At 41.1% G+C, this 18741-nt stretch overlaps 1 protein-coding gene across 1 annotated transcript in view; it reads right to left on the minus strand.

Annotated features, from left to right (window-relative positions):
• The window catches only part of GNAI1 (G protein subunit alpha i1), a 36067-nt gene extending 21162 nt beyond the window's left edge, over positions 1 to 14905 (minus strand). The window contains exon 1 of the mRNA XM_035549436.2: positions 14313 to 14905. Within this exon, the coding sequence (XP_035405329.1) occupies positions 14313 to 14430 (118 nt within the window). The 5' untranslated portion in view covers positions 14431 to 14905. The remainder of the gene's footprint in view (positions 1 to 14312) is intronic.
• Between the last annotated feature and the right edge of the window lie 3836 nt (positions 14906 to 18741).

An 18741-nucleotide genomic window follows, 5' to 3' on the forward strand; every position in this document is an offset into this window, starting at 1 on the left:
TTGGGATGCATAGTTGAACATTAACCAGCTTTCTTGGGCACCTCTTCCCTCCAGGGCTTTGTCCCATGGTATTCTACCAAGCAGATCCCTGAAGAGGGCAAAGTCTGCTCTCACAAAGTCCAGGGTAGTGAGCTTGCTGTGCCCCCTCCTTCCTGCCCTCAGGATCCTAAACTGCACCATTTCACGGTCACTGCAGCCAAGGCTGCCCTTGAGCTTCACATTGCCCACCGGCCCCTCCTTGTTGGTAAGAATGAGCTCTCGCACAGCACGTCTCCTCGCTGGCTCTTCTATCGCTTGGAGAAGGAAGTTACCATTAATGCATTCCAGCCCTGCTGTAAGGTCCTTCCAACAGATAACAGGATGGTTGAAGTCCCACATGAGGACCAGGGCTTGTGAACATTAGGCTGCTTCTGTCTGTCTATTGAAAGCCTCATCTGCTTGGTCTTCCTGATCAGGTGGCCTGTAGCAGATCACCACTATAGTGTCACCCGTCCCTGCCCTACCTCTAATCCTGACCCATCAGCTCTCTGCCAGCTCCTCATCCATCCCCAGGCAGAGCTCCATGCCCTCCAGCTGCTCACTGACACAGAGGGCAATGCCCCCTCTTTGTCTCCCCTACCTGTCCTTCCTAGAGCCTGTATCCTTCCATTCCAATGCTCCAGTCATGGGAGCCATCCCACCATGTCTCCGTAATGCCAATGGGGTCATAGCACTGTAGGTGTACATGCATCTCTAACTCTCCTTGTTTATTCCCCATGCTATGTGTGTTAGCATAGAGACATCTGAGTGTTGAAACAGTTCTGTAAGGGCATCTCAGGCTTTGGAGAAAGTCTCTCCCTCCTGCTGGTCCCTGTTTTTGCCAGCTTCTTATTCACTACCATCTTGCTTTCTTCTAATTCTGTGGCAGCTACAACTGCTGGCAATTTGTGCTCCTTTTCCCCCTTCCTAACTATCTCAGTGGAGTCAACCAAAGGCTTTCTCTTAAAGGGTACTCATTACTTATGAAGTGGCATTAGTCTGGAAATTTCTGCAGCTACTGGAATTTGAATATGTCAGCAGATTTTGAATGAATTAAGAATGAAGCTGTGTGAGTGTTATCTGGAAGAAAATATTTCAGTAACTTAACAAAGCAGTAATGGAATGTGAATCCCAGATTACATCACTGGTTGAAGCTATAAGAGTGACAGATTCTAAAATTGTGACACTGACTCAGATGAAAGAACTGATAAAATTCTCAAAGTTTCAGTAGCCACGTGCTGGTTTATTTCTAGAGCAGAATAACTATTTAAACCTACAATCCACTATCTCTTTTCTAAAAAGTGCCTTTACAGAACTGATTATTTCTTCCCTAGGCCTTCAGTACCATGCTTAGTAGGATCTTTGAAACCAATGATACAAAGCAAAACAGTCACTATACTATGTATATATGTATACTTAAGAAAATTGATATTATGAAATGTTATGACAAGAAGCAGTTGCATAGTAACTTATGTCACCATCCTGTATGTTTATCCAAACCTCCAATAATTTAAATACCTCCAATAATCTAAAACTTCCTTAACTTCCTTAGATACGTAGGATACTACTACCATAAAAATATGAGTTATAAAGACCATATTCATTAGTTTAGTACCAAAATAATTGAAATTAAAACAGTTGTCAAACAGCACACGATCACTAAATGCCACACCACCAACAGGTGAAAGACTCGTAGCTCCAAGTTTATCTAACATTGCAATGCCAAGAGCAGCTTGATAAGACTATTAGTTGACTACTTAAATGCATTAAAGGCCAGCCTCCATGCTACTATCTTCTGAAAGAACTGGCAATCTCCTAAAAATTCAAAGCCCAGACATTTGGTGTTTTTAATGGAATAGCAAATAACTGATCTACTCTTCAAAATTAAAGACTTTAATTTGTTTGTTAGTTAAAAAGCATAACTAAAGGTGGTTATCTTCTGAGTGTACATATTGGTACGCTCAGAAAAAATAATCACTATATAGTTTGAAGTCATGTTATGAAAGGATATGATTAAAGATATTCTAGAGTGTGAGTTTGAGTGGGTGTTGTATGACCCCACTACATGCCAAGTGCTCCAACAGAAAAAAACACCTCTTTTGGTCTTATGTTTATCAAGACAGCTACTGTCAAATTCAGCCAGCAGAGTACAGCACGCCTAATACATATCATTAAACATCCTGAAGTCCACACTGACCTTTTTTCTTGACAGTGTGGTTGGCCTTCATGGTCTTTTACAGTTCACTGAGCTATAAACACGTGCAAAGATGGGAAGTTCAGCGACTGAGATACCAGAGAGAATGTCTGCTATTAAGAAGACAATCATTAATCACAACCAAAGAAACTTTACAAAAAAAAATCACAACTGCTACAGAGGTATACATTATGCCAGTTATTCTGGTGGAGACATGTAACAAAAGAACCTGGAATTCACATCTCATGCTCCAGTTGCGATTCAGAACAACACTATTGTAATACCTACAGTTGTGACAGTTCCAATTGTCCCTGCTACCTCAGATTACCGTGTAATGATACAAACAGTTGGGAAAAATCAGAAAGCAAGGCGGTTACATTCATAACAAAACAGAAAGAGATCTCTCATGTAACTATGAGCTGTTTTGCTTTGTTGTTTTTTTTAAAACTCTATTTGTCATGCAACACCAAGGCATCATTTGCAAATGAGATAAATGGGTATTGCCAAAGTTTATACCAGGGCAAATGCAGTTATACTAAAGGTCAGTCCATTATTTTAAAAGTAGCGTAATAAATCTTAGTTCACACAAATTCTTAGTCTTCACCCATGTCTACAGAGGTTTTCATCTTGTATATCTTGAGGACTATGAGATTCATAAAAATGAGGAGAATAAACACATGGACTGTCAATCTAAATTCATGACCGAAAGGTCTCTACCAAGAAGTTGTAGGGACTTACAAGCAACACAGAATGAAATACTAAATGAAAAGGTCTAGCTATCCAGACTGATATTTTTCAAAAACACGTTCAGAACTCCTATTTGTATTTGAACCAGAAGAAATAAAGATTGCATGCACATGTATTTTTCCCACAAAGCTCCCTACAAGCAGAATATTATTTTTGGTTAACACTACTGAAAGAAAAATCTATTTTTCAAATGGACTTTGAATTAAACAACTGGTCTCAAATAAAGCTGAGAAAGCTTTGCAGTTTATCAAATTTCAACCCATTTGAACAGGCAGTCACACCCAACAAGACCAGAAGTGAGAAATAAGATACCTATATAAATAACAGTTTGTTAGCCTCAAACAAGTATTTTGTCAAGGTTAGATCTATTCTAACACCAAAAGGCCCTATGTTTCAGAACAGCAGACAGAAAATAATCTAAGTAGCTTCTCGTCTAGGAAATAAAATGACAGCATTTGCTAGCAAACACTGAGGCACTATAACATATTAGAAGGAATCCTTGTTAATGTCTTTAAGAGCTTTAGAAGGCATATAATGGTTTTGCTGAGAGTCTACCGGATTTAATAAGGATCAGTAACTGAATCAGCATACAGATGAGAAATCCACTTTTGAAATGCTTAAAGAAATATTTAATGCATCAAAAATGCAGACAATACTTAAACGAGCTTTAGCAGCCTACTTGCAGTCACTCTCATACTGTACATCACTGATAGATTCTGAAATGAATGGGAATTCAAAATTACATTTAATTGACCAGAATCTGTAAGTAATCCAGACAGTTGTCTCTTTTACTCCCAGTTCTGTTATTGCAAGCCATTTTACCTCCAATCATAGCCAATTTTAAAATTACATTTCAATACTCCAATCACATTGTACCCAGTTTATAATGTTGGTACGACTTTACTGTTTTAACTAGAGAGTACTATCTCTATTCTTCTGTGTACTCTACTGTTTGGACACGGAGCTGGTAATTATGGTTCTTACCCACTACCATCTGGCTTCTGCAGGAAGCACTGGGCAGAAAAGGACTCTTCCTAATCAAGACTACAACCTCTAAGTTAAAACAGCATTCAGAAGAATAAGGAAACATAGGTTTGACTCTCCTTAGACTTGGAAGGAAACCAAAACTCACACCTCCGTCTTCCAATCAAGTGCTCTTATCAACACACTTCTCGAAAAAGACTGGCACTATCTCCTACTCCAGCAATGTTTTAAAATAAAAGTGGGTTTTGAATGAGCTCAACATGTCCACCGACTGGACCTGGCAGGTGAACACAATTTCACATGATTGTTAATTGAATTGTACAGTAAAGTGTGACAGAGAAATGCAGAAACTGAAAGAATCTCCTTCAGTACCCATTTGCCCCTACAACCACTGCTGCTCATTTCCAGTGCTCCATTTGCATCAGGCACGTACCTCCGCTGCTCACTCTGCAGTTACTGATCCAGGTGCTCGGCAGACCATTATGTTATTATTATCAGTTAAACTGACCACTCCAGCAGCAAACTAAGTCAAAACAGGATAGCCAATTTGACTATTAAACCAGCACAAAACTGATTAAACATTCAAAAGTGCCAGAGAGAGGGTAAAACCATTCAGCCAGATGCTGCAAGAGCTCTCTCCTGTTAGCAACACTGAGTTTTTAGACTGGCGCAATTGCTTGTGTCACTACATTATTATACAACATACTCTGCTTATTTCCAGCATTCCAATATGGATTTAGAAACAAGGCAAGAACATCATTAGTTTTCCTGGAACCTATTAAAAACACAGAGATTCAGAATTTCCTCCCCACCAAGATGCACAACGATTCATATTATGAGCAAAACAAATTTCATCAGCTCCATCTGCATAAGAAAATTAGATAGATAGATGTATGAGATAAATTATTTTAAAAACTTTGCAAAAGAATGATGGGGTACAGGTTGTCATTTAACTCCAACAGCTGTGCCCCTAATCAGTGTTTTCATGTCAAAACCCAGACCATATTAAGTTCTAAAAGATACTAAGAATTATAAACCTGCTGCACAGTTTCAACAGGAATTTTCATTACAGTACATTGATTTCTTCTTTAAAAGCAATCAGTTTAGAGCAATGATTGTAGGGACTTCCTGTCCACTTCGGTTGCCTAGATACAGTTACATTTCACCAAAAAATGCAATCAGGTACCTTTGCTAAGCATATTATACATTTCAAATGCAATAATACATTTCTAAAAAGCATGTATGGAAAAGTAACGATGTACAGTTTATTTCATAAATTGAAGCACTATATATTCAAATGTTGATTCCTTTAAATGAGTAGTTATATGAAACGTATTTTCTGATTTCAGTATCAGTTTATATAGGTGTATCAAATACTTCAGTTCACGTGCATCTCTTAATACAAATGCATAGCTCTCATATAAACATACAGATGTACATCAACACCTCTACTTGATTTATCAAGTTAATACCTAAACAGAGAAGAAATGGGGTTACACAGAAGTTCAATGGTCCTTCAATTACTAAAGCCAGGGAAGGAAGGCAATTCATGTGCTTTAAGTTATGTTTAACGTAAACATTTGTTAACAAGTCTCTTTAAAGAACTGTTTCTTATATGCTATAAGTGAAATACTCCAATGGTTCAGATATTGAAAGAATGATATTATGAGAATTTTTTTTTTTTTTTTTTTTAAAAAATCAGCCTCTCTGGGCAGCCTGTGCCAGTGCTCAGTCACCCACACAGCACAGAAGTGCTTCCTGACATTCAAATGGAACCTCCTGTGCTCCATTTTGTGTCCATTGCTTCTTGCCCTGTCAGTGGGCACCACTGAAAAGAACCCAGCTCCATTTTCTTTGCCTCCTCCCTTCAGGCATTTATCCACACTGATGAGATCCCCCTGAGCCTCCTCTTCTGAGGCTGAACAGTCCCAGCTCTCCCAGCCTCTCTTCACAGGAGAGGTGCTCCTGTACCTTGGTTATCTTTGCAGCCCTTCACTGGGCCTTTTCCAGTATGCCCATGTCTCTCTTGTACTGAGGGGTCCAGAACTGGACACAGCACTCCAGGTGCAGCCTCACCAATGCTGAGTAGATGGGAAGGATCACCTCTCTTGACCTGCTAGGAATAATCCACGAGGGTATCTGTGAAACTAGATGATTTTTAGGACATTTTGCTGGGACAGCATACACAGATACATAGTACTTTACCTCTTGTAACATATTCAAGCTATAGACAGTTCCAGAGATCTTCAAGCTGGCTCTGCAGCTTTGCAAATTCCAATGGCAAAGTCATGATACTGTGAAACATCTTTCAAATTCCCAACTCTAATACTGCTTACAACTACACTGTGAAAGGGTTATGAGCAGACAGGTACAAACATGAAGAGAGAGCATGACATATCATTCCTCCATTTCCCATTCTGATTCTCATTTATTTTGTCCTGCCTGCTCCTACCAAACCAACTCAATGGACAAGGAGAACAAAGCATGTTTAATATAAGTCTTTTTACAGGCCAGTCAGCCTCACCTCAAGAGGACGGAGCCAGGCTCTTTTCGGTGGTGCCCACTGACAGGACAAGAAGCAATGGACACAAAATGGAGCACAGGAGGTTCCATTTGAACATCAGAAAGCAATTCTGTGCTGTGTGGGTGACTGAGCACTGGCACAGGTTGCCCAGAGGCTGTGGGGTCTCCTCCTTGGAGATCTTCAGAAGCCTCCTGGACATGGTCCTGGGCCAGATGGACCCAGAGGGACCCGCCAGCCTCAGCCTTTCTATTTATTGCACAAGCACACATTCCTAGTAGGCAAAGTTGTCTCAGAAAAAAAAAAAATTGCTATTTTGTCTCTATTTTCTAATAGATTGCAGTATCTTCACTATCCTTCAGCTCAGAAATGCCTCTAAGTTGAGACACTTCAAAAACTGCATTTTTTTCCATAGTAGTTCCTGCTCTCACAAGTTTTAAAGTCCCAAGTTTTCAAACTAGCTTTTATACACATTATGAGCTTAAATATTTCTTTTTTTTTTTTGCATACAGAATCTCTCAGGTGAAGCCAACCGAACTCCATTTAGAGAATAACAAAACAGTAATTTACACAAAGCCTGAGACAACAGTAGGACACTGAACAAACAAGAGCAATAAATAGAACAGCTGAGCTCAGTAAAACTGGTCAGTGACTGAGTCAGCCTCAGAATAGCAAGTTTTCCATCAATACAGGCTCTCCTATACACATTTTGGAAAAAGCCTTGTAATAGCTAATTATCAAGTCAGTTCAGATCTTTATGGCAGCGTTTCCATGGCAGAAAAATTTTCACACTTAACAGAACATCTTAAATCTCTCTTCTCTACTTCCAGCTTTCTACCTTGACATTTGCCAGAAAGCACATTACAGGAAACACTGCAGACATCCATCAAACCCAGCAGCAAAACTTACTTCAGAATTTCATGCCCTCTGAAGCAGACTGATGGCTTGGTTTCAACATATTTGGCCAGATTTTAGGATATGCCCGCTACTCATTTCTTCCTTCTGAGAGTACCGAGACAACTACAGGGTAAAATACAGCAGCAATAGAACAAGGTACTTCAGGGATACGATTACATAAATCAGCATGGCCTAACTCTACAGGAAAAGCTTGAGTTCAAGTGCCAACACAACTATGCAAGAAGTTGTGCTGTAACCTGCAGTTAGTTAAAAATGGCTCTTCACAAAAAGGGGTGAGCTTCAATACAAGATCATTTCAGTAAGAGAATCTATAGGACTGAAGTAAGCTGTCATATCAGCACAATGATGGTACAATAAAGTGTGCTGCCAGAGAAGGTAAAAAGAAACCAATTAAGGTACTGTAATACAGAATTTGTGTTGTCTTGAGGCAGTGTTCATGCTGGGAGTCAACTGCTTTACTAAAAAAATACCTTACTGGAGCTTTTTTGGTTTCTGATTCAAGAGGGGGAAAAAACATCAAGAAAAAAAAACAGTGTTGCTTTTAAAAGACAACTAAAGGGAAAATAATCTTAAGCATAAACACTGGAAATAATTGTTGCATAACTCTTAAAACCCCCCTCAAGAAATATTTAACGGTTGATACAAAAGTTAAATTAGTTTTTATATATGTCCATAAACTACACCTTTTAATCAAGAGAGAAGAAAGGACAGTCACCACTGCTGGTATTATGGCACAGTACAAAATACACAGTTTCTCTTTAGCCATTTCTAAAATCATTTCTTCCAGTGCAAGCCATTTCTTTCAGTGTATGTTGTACTGAAGTGAATTTTTCATCAGGATGTTAAAGAATTAAAATCACAATGCAATCATAAATGGTGATTTTATAAAGAAACTTTCACAGTGAAAATAATTTGCATTGTAGTAAAGAAGTCTATATGCACATCAAAGACCAATATTATGATGTTGCAAATTATTACACCAGCATTAAAATAGAAAGAGATGAGCATAAATACCCAAACTGCAATTATACAAACATGACTGAATGGCTGTGTTTTCTGCACATGCACGAGCCTCCTTACACAAAAACAAGGGGAATTATTACACTATGAGAAACATAGTAATTTTGACTTTATCCTTTGAAATTGTTATACTCAGTACTAAGGCTTGAGGATTACATCAATTTAATAACAAGTCAGATATAAAGGTCCACATAAATAACATCTTGATGCCATAGTCCAGCCATATCATATTAAAATTCAAGACAGCTGCTGTTTCAGAGCTCCTCCTAGAAAGCACCTAAATCTAAGCAGATTAGATAGCAGAAAGTCTGCAAAACAAAACAAAAAAGGAAAGGAAAGGAAAAAAAAAAGGAAGGCACAAACTGTTAGTTTAACTTCAGTACTTGGGAAAGTTATGGAGAAGATTGTCCTGGGAGATGTTGAAAGGCACTTAAAGAACAAAGCTATTATCTGGCATAGTCAACATGAGGTCATGAAGGGAAAGTCCTGCCTTAGTAATTTGGTCTCCTTCTATGACAAGGCCTCCCACTTAGTGGCTGAAGGGAAGGCAGCAGATATAATCTTTCTGGATTTCAGTAAGGCCTTTGATACCATCCCTCACAGTATCCTTCTGGACAAACTGTCCATCTGTGAGATAAACAGGGTGATGCTATGCTGGGTGATGAACTGGCTGTACGGCAGACCTCAAAGGCCTGTATGGGGGCTACAGCTGGCTGGTGGGCAGTCACTAGAGATGTTCCCCAGGGCTCATTTCTAGGGCCAGTCCTGTTGAACATTTTTATCAATGATCTGGATGCGGGAGTGGAGTGCATTCTTTGCAAGACTGATGATGATACCAATCTGGGACTTGCTGTTGACTCCCTGAAGTTACAAGAGGCCTTACAAAGGGCTCTAGATAGACTGGAGCACTGAGCAATCAGCAACAGCATTAAATTCATCAAAGGTAAATGCCAGGTACTGCACCTGGGACAGAGTAACACTGGACACAGGCATAGAGTGGGAAACGAATGGCTGGGGAGCAGCCCTGCAGGAAGGGACCAGGGGTGCTGGTGACAGCAGGGTCAGCATGACCCATCAGTGTGCCCTGGAAGCCAAGAGAACAAAGGGCATTTGGGGGGTTCATTAAACACAGCGTAGCCAGCCAGCCAAAAATAAGTGACTCTCCCACTATATATTCTCCCAAAGCTGGTAAAAGGGCAGGAAGGCATGTCCTGTGAAGAGAGGCTGAGGACACTTGGGTTGTCTCGCCTGTAGAAAAGGAGGCTGAGAGGTAACCTCTTTGACTTCTGCAATGCCCTGAGGAAGAAAAAAAGGAGAAGCCAATCTCTCCTCCACGACAAGCAATGATAAGACACATGGGAATGGCACAAAGCTGGGCCAGGGGAGCTACAGGTTAGACACCAGGAAAAGTTTATTTACTGTGAGTGTGGTCAAACACTGGAACAGGCTTCCTAGAGAGGTGGCTGATGCCCCATGCCTGCCAGCATTCAAAAGGTATTTGTGCAACAATATGCTTTAACTTTTGGGTTTTTTTGATCAGAAGGTTGGACTTGATGATCTGCGTAGATCCCTTCCAATTGAAATACTCCATTTTAAACAAAAAGTAACATTAACCACTTACGAAGGTATCCTTCGTAAATATCTTATAGACAGACAGCTGCCTTTGAAGATAAGACAGGAGATATTGTCAGGAATGTTTTAGACCAGTACAATCAAAGCTGGCATAATTTAATAAAGATGTGGTCAACACCTCTGAAAGGTAAATATATATTTGTGAGAACAAGGCTTGAGAGCTTCTGTAAATGGAGACTTCTAAATTCTTTCAGGTTTTCAAGTGTGGAGAAAGAATACACTGGAGGAAAGGCAAGAAAAGGAATGATACAAAAAGCACTTTTTTCTTCCCCATGGTGCAGCCAGGTCTGGAGGAAAGCAAAGACTGTGAGGATGCTGCTGCTGGAAAGATGAGTATGCAGTGGGAGTCAATTGACTAAGCAGAGATATGCAGGTCTGGAACAAAAGAAAAGCAGCTAGAAAAAATGCTTGAGATGTGAAGGTTTAGAACTGAATGTAATTCTAGTTAATGCCTTAAGCATCAGGGAGAACTGCAGTGAAAAAGATTAGGAGCAGTACTCTGCCTTAAACTGAAAAATAGGTTAAGAACATGACAACATTGTTCCAGTATGAATCACGAGTATCTGTTCAGGAATGGAGAAGTAGCTGAGCTGGTCACCAGTACAGAAGTATCTGGTGAACTAAAATCTGGACGCATGATTATCTAGAAAGAGGACACAGAACTGCAGTTGTCAAATGTGATCTGTTGCTTCCTGGTCCCCAGGATCGACTCCTAAAGAATGTGCAAGAAATACCTTCCTGAATGCCTTCTTCAATGAGCCTGAACACTTGATTTGCTGTATTAGGTGAGAAATGTGATAATCCACAAATCAGATGTGCTAATCCTATAAACTCATACTGCCAGTTTGAATGCATTCATAAAACTTGATGAGTTAACCTCATACCAGAAGGCTTTATTCTAAATGAGGTACTGCCTGTTCTCCTGCAGTTGGCATAAATTCAGTCTTATGTGCTCTGGTTAATTCAACAGAAATGCACTTGCAAATCCACACCTGATCTGGATCACATGTATATTAATGCAGCACACAGACCAGTCACAGAGAGCCACCACCTCCTAACATGAGTAGAATTACATTTGTTCTGCAACCATCATTGTAGGCTTTTTTTTTTTTTTTCTTCTGAACACCAAGAGTTAGAAAGATGGAGAATCAGAAGACAGGAAGAACATGGTTCAATTGCCTCCCTTCCTTGGAAGCCAGCCAAGATAGAAGATATACCTAGTATGAACTACTTCTTTGAAAAGCAGTATATACAAGTTTATCTGTAAGAAACTACAACAACAAAAACACAATAAAACTAAATATTACTTCAATCAGGAAATAGGTATACGAATGGTCAACTTGATACAAATGTTAAGTGCTTAAGAAAAAGTGCTTTGTATATTAAATTTGTAGCAGTGGACACCATATTAGACTGCACTTAAATTTCATGGGAAGTCTAAAAATGTAAGTTTCTTCATCACAAATAGGAGATACATTGATCCCAGATGAATTTAAATGAAACATGCTTGTGTATTTAATGATTTAAAAGTAAAATAAAATCACCAAGCTCCATGTACAAATACATTTGCCAGCTGGCTTACAAATTATGTGCTCATGTTCAGCTTCTAATAACGAGGATGACTCTCAAATTTTACAGAAAAGGTTCTCCTGCTGTTAGCATATCACATTAAAGCTCACAGAACTACGAGGTTACAATATTATTTTACATGGATAGTGTTTCAAAATTAGTATTTTTATTCCAAGAACTGATGCATGACCTACAGTCAAATTTGTACCAAATGAGGTACCAATTTATAGACGTGACGAAAGAAGTTAGATAATCCAAAGCAATAGGACTTTGAACAGAGTAAGTCTGGCTGCTTCTTCCTAGAGACAAGACAACAAAATACAAATCTAACATAGATCAGTGATATTATTCATAAACTCATGGTTTATGCACAGCGATGTTATACCTCTCTCAAATCATTGAAATTTTAGAGAAACCTTTAGAAAAGCTTCTAAATTTAGTTTTACTCCATTATATGCCAGAAATAGACTGATTATAATTATAACCATATCTTCCAGTTGAACATACTAATTCAAGTCTCAGTAGGATTCTCTAATGACCATACAAAAGAACAGTTTTTACAGATGCTGGAGTAAAACTTCTCCTTGGGCCAATAGGTTTATAGCTACACATTCTTTTTCTACATAAGAAAGGTATTTTAGATGCTTCTCACACCACGTATTTTCCTGCCAGCAGACCACAACTTGTACTTTTCCTTTTATTCGGGTATCTTTTTAGCAGAACGAGCCCATAAATAGATGCAGGAATACAACCGAGTTGATGATCAACTATGACATATGGGCAGAGAAAGCAATTCGGAAAGCGAGTGGTGAGAAGAGACTGACTCTAGTGGAAGTAACTTAAAATAGTTTTACCATCACATAAAACATTTGCATAACATTTAAGACATCTGACACAGTTGCAAGGAAATTTAACAGGAAAACTTTCATTCCAAGAAAACTGAAACACACAGACATATCTATGGGTGTATACATAAAACCTCAATCTCAGTAAACATTTATGGAATTTTGTGCTTAAAAAATTATTCGAACACTGGTCCTAGAAGAAGTTAACCTGTTAGTTTTCACACCTCATTTTAATAGGGGAGGGGGAAACATTATACCAACTGAGCTGTACTGAGGAAATACATGCATTTGACTCATATCCTATGATTTTCTGAGATTCCGGGAAAAAAAAAAAAAAGAAAAAAAACTTCCTCTAAAGCTTTTTTGTACTAGAAAGATTTTAGAAAACAAAGCCATAACTTTATACATGAGAGCATCAAACTACTAAAAACCGTTACAAAATTAATTCTTGAATTTAAAGCATCTTCCTATAAAAAGAGACTTTATCTATATCCACCGAATATTTTAATGACTACCAAACTACATGCACTTAAAGTTCTAAAAACAGAACAGTGAAAATCTGAAAAACATTTTAAATGCCTTGCCAGAGCACATACAAATAGTTACTTTGGCACCTTCAAGACATTTTCTGCAGTACTACTACTGATCAAACAGAGGACAACAACCTCTCCATGCAACAGTCTGAGGCTTCCAAAGTTGCACAGGAAGAGGCACACTACCAACCAACAGCCTAGAAAGCAAACTGGAGAGAAAAGCTTTGTTTCCGTCATAAGCAAGATTTTAAAACTATACATACGTTTTAGGATGCTTGCTTTTCCCAGACTAGGCTTGCCTCACCTCTGCATGTACGCATGAAAGTGCTTCAGTTTCCTGTACCTGTCTGGGGCTATTTTAGAAGTTCGCAGAAGAATGAAGTTACTTTAAAACTGTACATGGTACGTGGCATTAGTAGTAAATAGACCACTGTAGATGAACACTGTAGGAAAATAAGTTTCAAGAGGAGTGAGAAATTGAGTAGTACTTTAAGAAAACTGTAGCTTCAGGAGGAAAAGGGCACCTAAAAAAAAAAAAAAAGCAGAAACTCCACAGCTTTTTAGTTCCAGGCTAGAAGGACCCAGTCTGGTTTAACCATAAAGCACATCACACAGGACTCCTTATCTCCTCATAACATCAGTACAATACTAGTCTTGCAGCACTCAGACATCCACAAGTTGTACAACAGTTTGGGTCCTGCACAAAGATATTTCTAATTAAACCTTGCTTCCTTGTTTCTTTTATAGCAATTTTAAGAAGCAATCTTACTTCTAGCTCTCCACATCACCATACCAGTCAAAACACACAAAACAAGTAGCTCCAAGTACAGATGAGCAAAACCCCAAAACACATGATGGTGTATAACGCGATTCGCTACTTTACACGTTTTATAATCCCCATCAAGGTTTTACTTTACGTTGTTGGGTTCCAGCAACTCCCAAAAGGACGCAAGAAGTTGCAGGGTGCCTTGCCTTCCTCCCCCTTGACACTAGGTAAGGTCTTCAAGAAGCGTCCAGACCAAACGCCCCCCACCCCACAGCCTTCTGAACCCCTCCCAGCTGATGCACACGGAGCCCCCCCGCCCGAATTTAAGCAGTTAGCCCCTTTGTGACGGATTTAGGGCCTCCTCTGAGCAAACAACAAGCCCTGAACCCTTTCCCCCCCACCCCAAAGCGCCTCCGGGGGCATCCCTCGGAGGGGGAGGGGGGGGTCCTCGGCGGGTCCTCGCCCACCTCAGGTCCACGGGGGGGGGTCCCCAAAGGGGTGTCCCCACCCCACAAACCCTACAACAAAGAGGGGGGGGGGGGGCTGCTCCCCGCCCTGCCCTTACCCAGGAGGAGCAGCTTCACCTCCCGGGCCGCCTTCTCGCCGTCCTCCCGCAGGTTCCTGTCGATCATCTTGCTCCTCTCCACCGCCGCCTTGTCCTCGGCGCTCAGCGTGCAGCCCATTTTGGGATGGGGGCTGCTGCTGCTCGATTTCGACGGGGAAGGGAAATTAAAAAAAAAAAAAAAAAAAAAGAAGAAAAAGAAAAAGGGGGGAGGGGGGCGATGTCGATCTCCTTCCCCCCCTCCCTCGCTACAGCGCACGGAAGCGTTCACCTGGCACGTTTAAGAGTAGGAAGAGAAAAAAAAAAATATATATATATATAAAACAAATAAATAAATAGGGATTAAAATAAAGAAAAAAGAGAAAAAAATAATGAAAAAATAAAAATAAAGAAAGAAAAATATAGAAACAGAGAACAAAATAAAAAAAATCAATAAATTTCAAAAAAAAAAAAAAAACACAAGGAGGGGCTGGGGTGGGCTTCCCCGAAGCCGTTTCCCGGGGAAACGCGGAGAAGGCAGCGGGGCTCCCGGCGGCTGGAGGCCGGGCACCGCGTACCGCCGGATCGCTCCCGCCCGCCCTCCCCGCCGCGAAGCTGCCGCGCCCCCTCCCCCGCCCCTCCGGAGGCGCCCGGCCGCGCGCACCGCCCACACGGCGGTGGGAGGGGGGAGCGCGCGCGTGCACGCGAAGGAGAGCGGGGCGAGCGCGGCGGGGCGCGGCGCTGATTGGTGGAGAGAGAGATGAGTGACGGGGCGGGGAGGAGAGGCCGCGTCGTGCCGCGCCTCTGTGGCGTCACCGCGCGGCCCCGCTCACCTGACCGCGGCGGCGGGGGGGAGCGGTTGAGGGTGGGGATGTGGTGGTGCTGAGCGGGAGGTTCCATTGTCCTGAAAGGGGAGGGGGGGGGGCGGACTGGGTCGTGCCACCGACCGACGCAGGGGCTCCGGAGGCTGAGAGTCGCCTTGGAGCGGGGAGCCTGCTGTGACCCGGCACGGCCTCGGTCGCCGATGTCCCTCCCTGCGTTATGTCCCCTCACGACGCTTCACCGCACGTCCCGGCGGACCAGTCCCCCATCTGCGCGCCGGGGCGGCCTTGAAGCCGTTCCCCGGCAGCCTGTGGAGAGGCCCCTGGTGGAGCAGGCTGTCCCCCTGCAGCCCATGGCTCCCACATGGAGCAGATCTCGACGCTGCAGCCCGTGGAGGAGCCCCCGGTGGGGCAGGGGGATGTGGTCTGCGGAGGCTGCTCTACGTATCTTGGCAACATGCAATAAACTACGTTAATGTTCCTTAAACTGAGTCTTTTTTTTTGCCCATGATGGTAACCAGTGAGTGATCCCCCTGTCTGTATGTTAGCACACAAGTTTGTTTTTTTTTGTCATATTTTTCCCCCCTCTTCTGTTGAAGAGGTGGAGGGAGAAGCAGTGTGCTGGTGCTTGGGCAACCAGTCTTTTTGATGGCTCAGTTTTGGCCACCAGCAGGTCCCTTTTGGAGCTGGCTGGAACTGGCTCCTAGAATCATAGAATCATTAAGGTTGGAAAAGCCCTTAAAATAATCTGGTCCAACCATCCCCCTACCACCAATGTCACCCAGTAAACCATGTCCCTAAGCACCACGTCCAACCTTTCCTTGAACACCCCTAGGGACGGTGACTCCACCTGCTCCCTGGGCAACCTGTTCCAATGCCTGACTGCTCTTTCTGAGAAGAAATGTCTCCTCATTTCCAAACTAAACCTCCCCTGGAGCAACTTGAGGCCATTCCTTCTAGTTCTGTCACTGGTTATCTGTGAGAAGAGGCCGACCACCAGCTCCCTACACCTTCCTTTCAGGTAGCTGTAGAGAGCAATAAGGCCTCCCCTAAGGCTCCTCTTCTCCAGACTAAACAACCCCAGTTCCCTCAGCCACTCCTCACAGGACTTGTGCTCCAGGCCCTTCACCAGCTTTGTAGCCCTTCTCAGCGCACGTTCCAGGGCCTCAATGTCCTTCTTGTACTGAGGGGCCCAAGACTGAGCACAGTACTCGAGGTGCGGCCTCATACTCATAACGTACAAGTAACGTGCTCAAGACTCATAACGTACAAGTCTATAAAACAAGCAGGATAAATTAAGGTTCATCTTCTCCAGTGAGTGTTTAGGTTTGTTTGTTTCTTTCTATAGGATCTCAATGCTTTCTGCTCACAGAATGGGCTCAAAAAGAAAATAGTTTCAACAGCACAGGTGATGTTTTAGCAGGAGAATGCAAAGACTAAGTTAGGCTCAGCTTTTACTACACTAGTTAAACTAGTTTTTTCCCTTGTAATGCTTAGCCTTGATGAAAATGTGTATCAAGTGTGCAATTGTTCCTGGGTGTGTTGGATTTTTTTCTTTATACAGACCTTTGAATGTTGGCACTGGTTATACCATAAGTAGTGACACAAAATGAAGTACATAAAGCTCATCAGTTAAACTGTGAATTAAATATGTTAAACATTTTCTTGTTAAAAGCATGTATGCAACCCTTTCTTAAAGAAACCCTGAACAATATTAATTATTATTATGATGACATAAGACCTCTGAAACATTTCATCTGGTTGTTCTTGGTTGTGCTACCTCTATGAAGAGTGTCTGGGCAGTCAAGAGGTGTAAGTATTTTCTCTGCCACCAACCAATTGCCCTCCTGAATGGTTCATGCATGCGACAGAACAGTCAGGCACAGCTAAAAGGCAACAGCAGTGTGTAGGAACACCTCCTGCACTAATGGGTAGAGTGTAATGCTGGTTAGCAGTCTGTCTGCTGAGACAAAATATGATGTAAAAGGGGGGGGGGGGGGCACTGAGTGACATGAGAAGTGAAAAAAATAGTAAGGTAATGAAATTATATTTATGCCAAGAAGAAGGGAAAAAGGATATAGAAAAGTATTAGGCTGCCTGTACCAAAGGAGTTCGTAAAATTGCATTTACCAGGGCCTACAGCCTTGGTCATAGCAAAGTACTTTCTGAAGACAGGTCAGTGGTTGGCAGACTCAGGCAGACTCACATTAGACAGTGGTAGCTGCTGGGAAGAACAAAAAGCTGCCTGCTACAGCCCATTTCGTGTTCTCCTGTGCAAGTTTCCACAATGCTACCACAGGGGAAGGGTTTTCATATAACAGGTCAGCTCTTATATGTCATATATGATAAGCTAGTCTTAGTTTAGGGTTCCTCGTGTGGCAAAGTGACAGATCAAAACTGCTGGTAAGGAAAGAATTAAGTTAGGAAAATTAATAAGCTCAGGGGTAGTTTCCTGATTTAGGAATAAAGGATAAAGAATTATTTCTGAAATAAACAACACGTGGCTGGGATACTGGCAAGTGAAAGCAGGAAGATTAAGGGATAAAAAAAAAAAAAAAGTAGTAAGCAAAGACTTTGGTAAATAGAAATATGTGACAATGAGAGACGCAGATGTTATAAGGATGGAGATACTACAAGTAGGACACCCCAACTTTGCATGGATTTTATTTCATTTAATCGTGCCTAGTGCACATATTTTTATATTTTTTTACTATGAGTATCTGTTACAGATCTTTCTATACCCTTCTTGCTCATTTAACACTTTAATAGGCCCAAGTTCATCTTTTTTTATCACCCATTAGCAAGAAAACAGAAATGGTATCCACTTTTTTTACACTCTTAACTAGTCTTAAGTATAAACAGACTTAATTCTCTTTTTGGCCCTATTGATCTTAAAAACACTATATTTCATAACTGGGGACTTTTCTACTACCTTTTCCTATAACAATCCTGTGGATAGGATGTACCTTTTTGTTTATTAACATTCCCAAAACTAGAGCTACTGCTGAAGCTTGCATGTGTTCTCTCTGACGTGTGTGTTACTTGTGTTGAAATTTGCAGCCAATTTGTACTGATATTTAATTTTACAGGAATAGAAGTAGTACTCATTACAGCCTACGTATGATTCACAATTATTATTTCTTAATAAAAAATAAAAGAAAAAAAGATAAAAGAAAAAAAAATAAATCTTTTCAGACCTGTTCACCAATCTCAGTTTTTAGTTCTAGTTATGAAGTAATGCTTCAACTGATACCTGTTTATATTCCAGAGCTGCTTTGCATCAGTAGAAACTCTCAGGATCATGGAATAATACATACTCTTTTTGGAGAGCCCAAGAAAGTTGAACAGTAATTGTACTGTTTTGGCCAATATTCAGAATAAAGTTTGTTACTGCAATACTTTCCACAAATAACATCTTACGTAATGTTAACTTGTAGGGCAGTGCAGGCCTGAATCTACATCTGGAGCTAGCATAGGTCTTTATTTAGTGGCAGAGGCTCACTTCTGGTGATTTTCAAGTATCTTCTTTTAATCTAAAATAATCTGCTATATAGTAAAAGAAACTGCAGTTAAATATAGTCTGTATTTGGGCAATACACCATCTAGCAGTTTTATTTCAAAATGTCAGGAAA

The sequence above is a fragment of the Cygnus atratus genome, chromosome 1 (assembly GCF_013377495.2).
Source record: "Cygnus atratus isolate AKBS03 ecotype Queensland, Australia chromosome 1, CAtr_DNAZoo_HiC_assembly, whole genome shotgun sequence".
Classification (NCBI taxonomy): domain Eukaryota; kingdom Metazoa; phylum Chordata; class Aves; order Anseriformes; family Anatidae; genus Cygnus; species Cygnus atratus.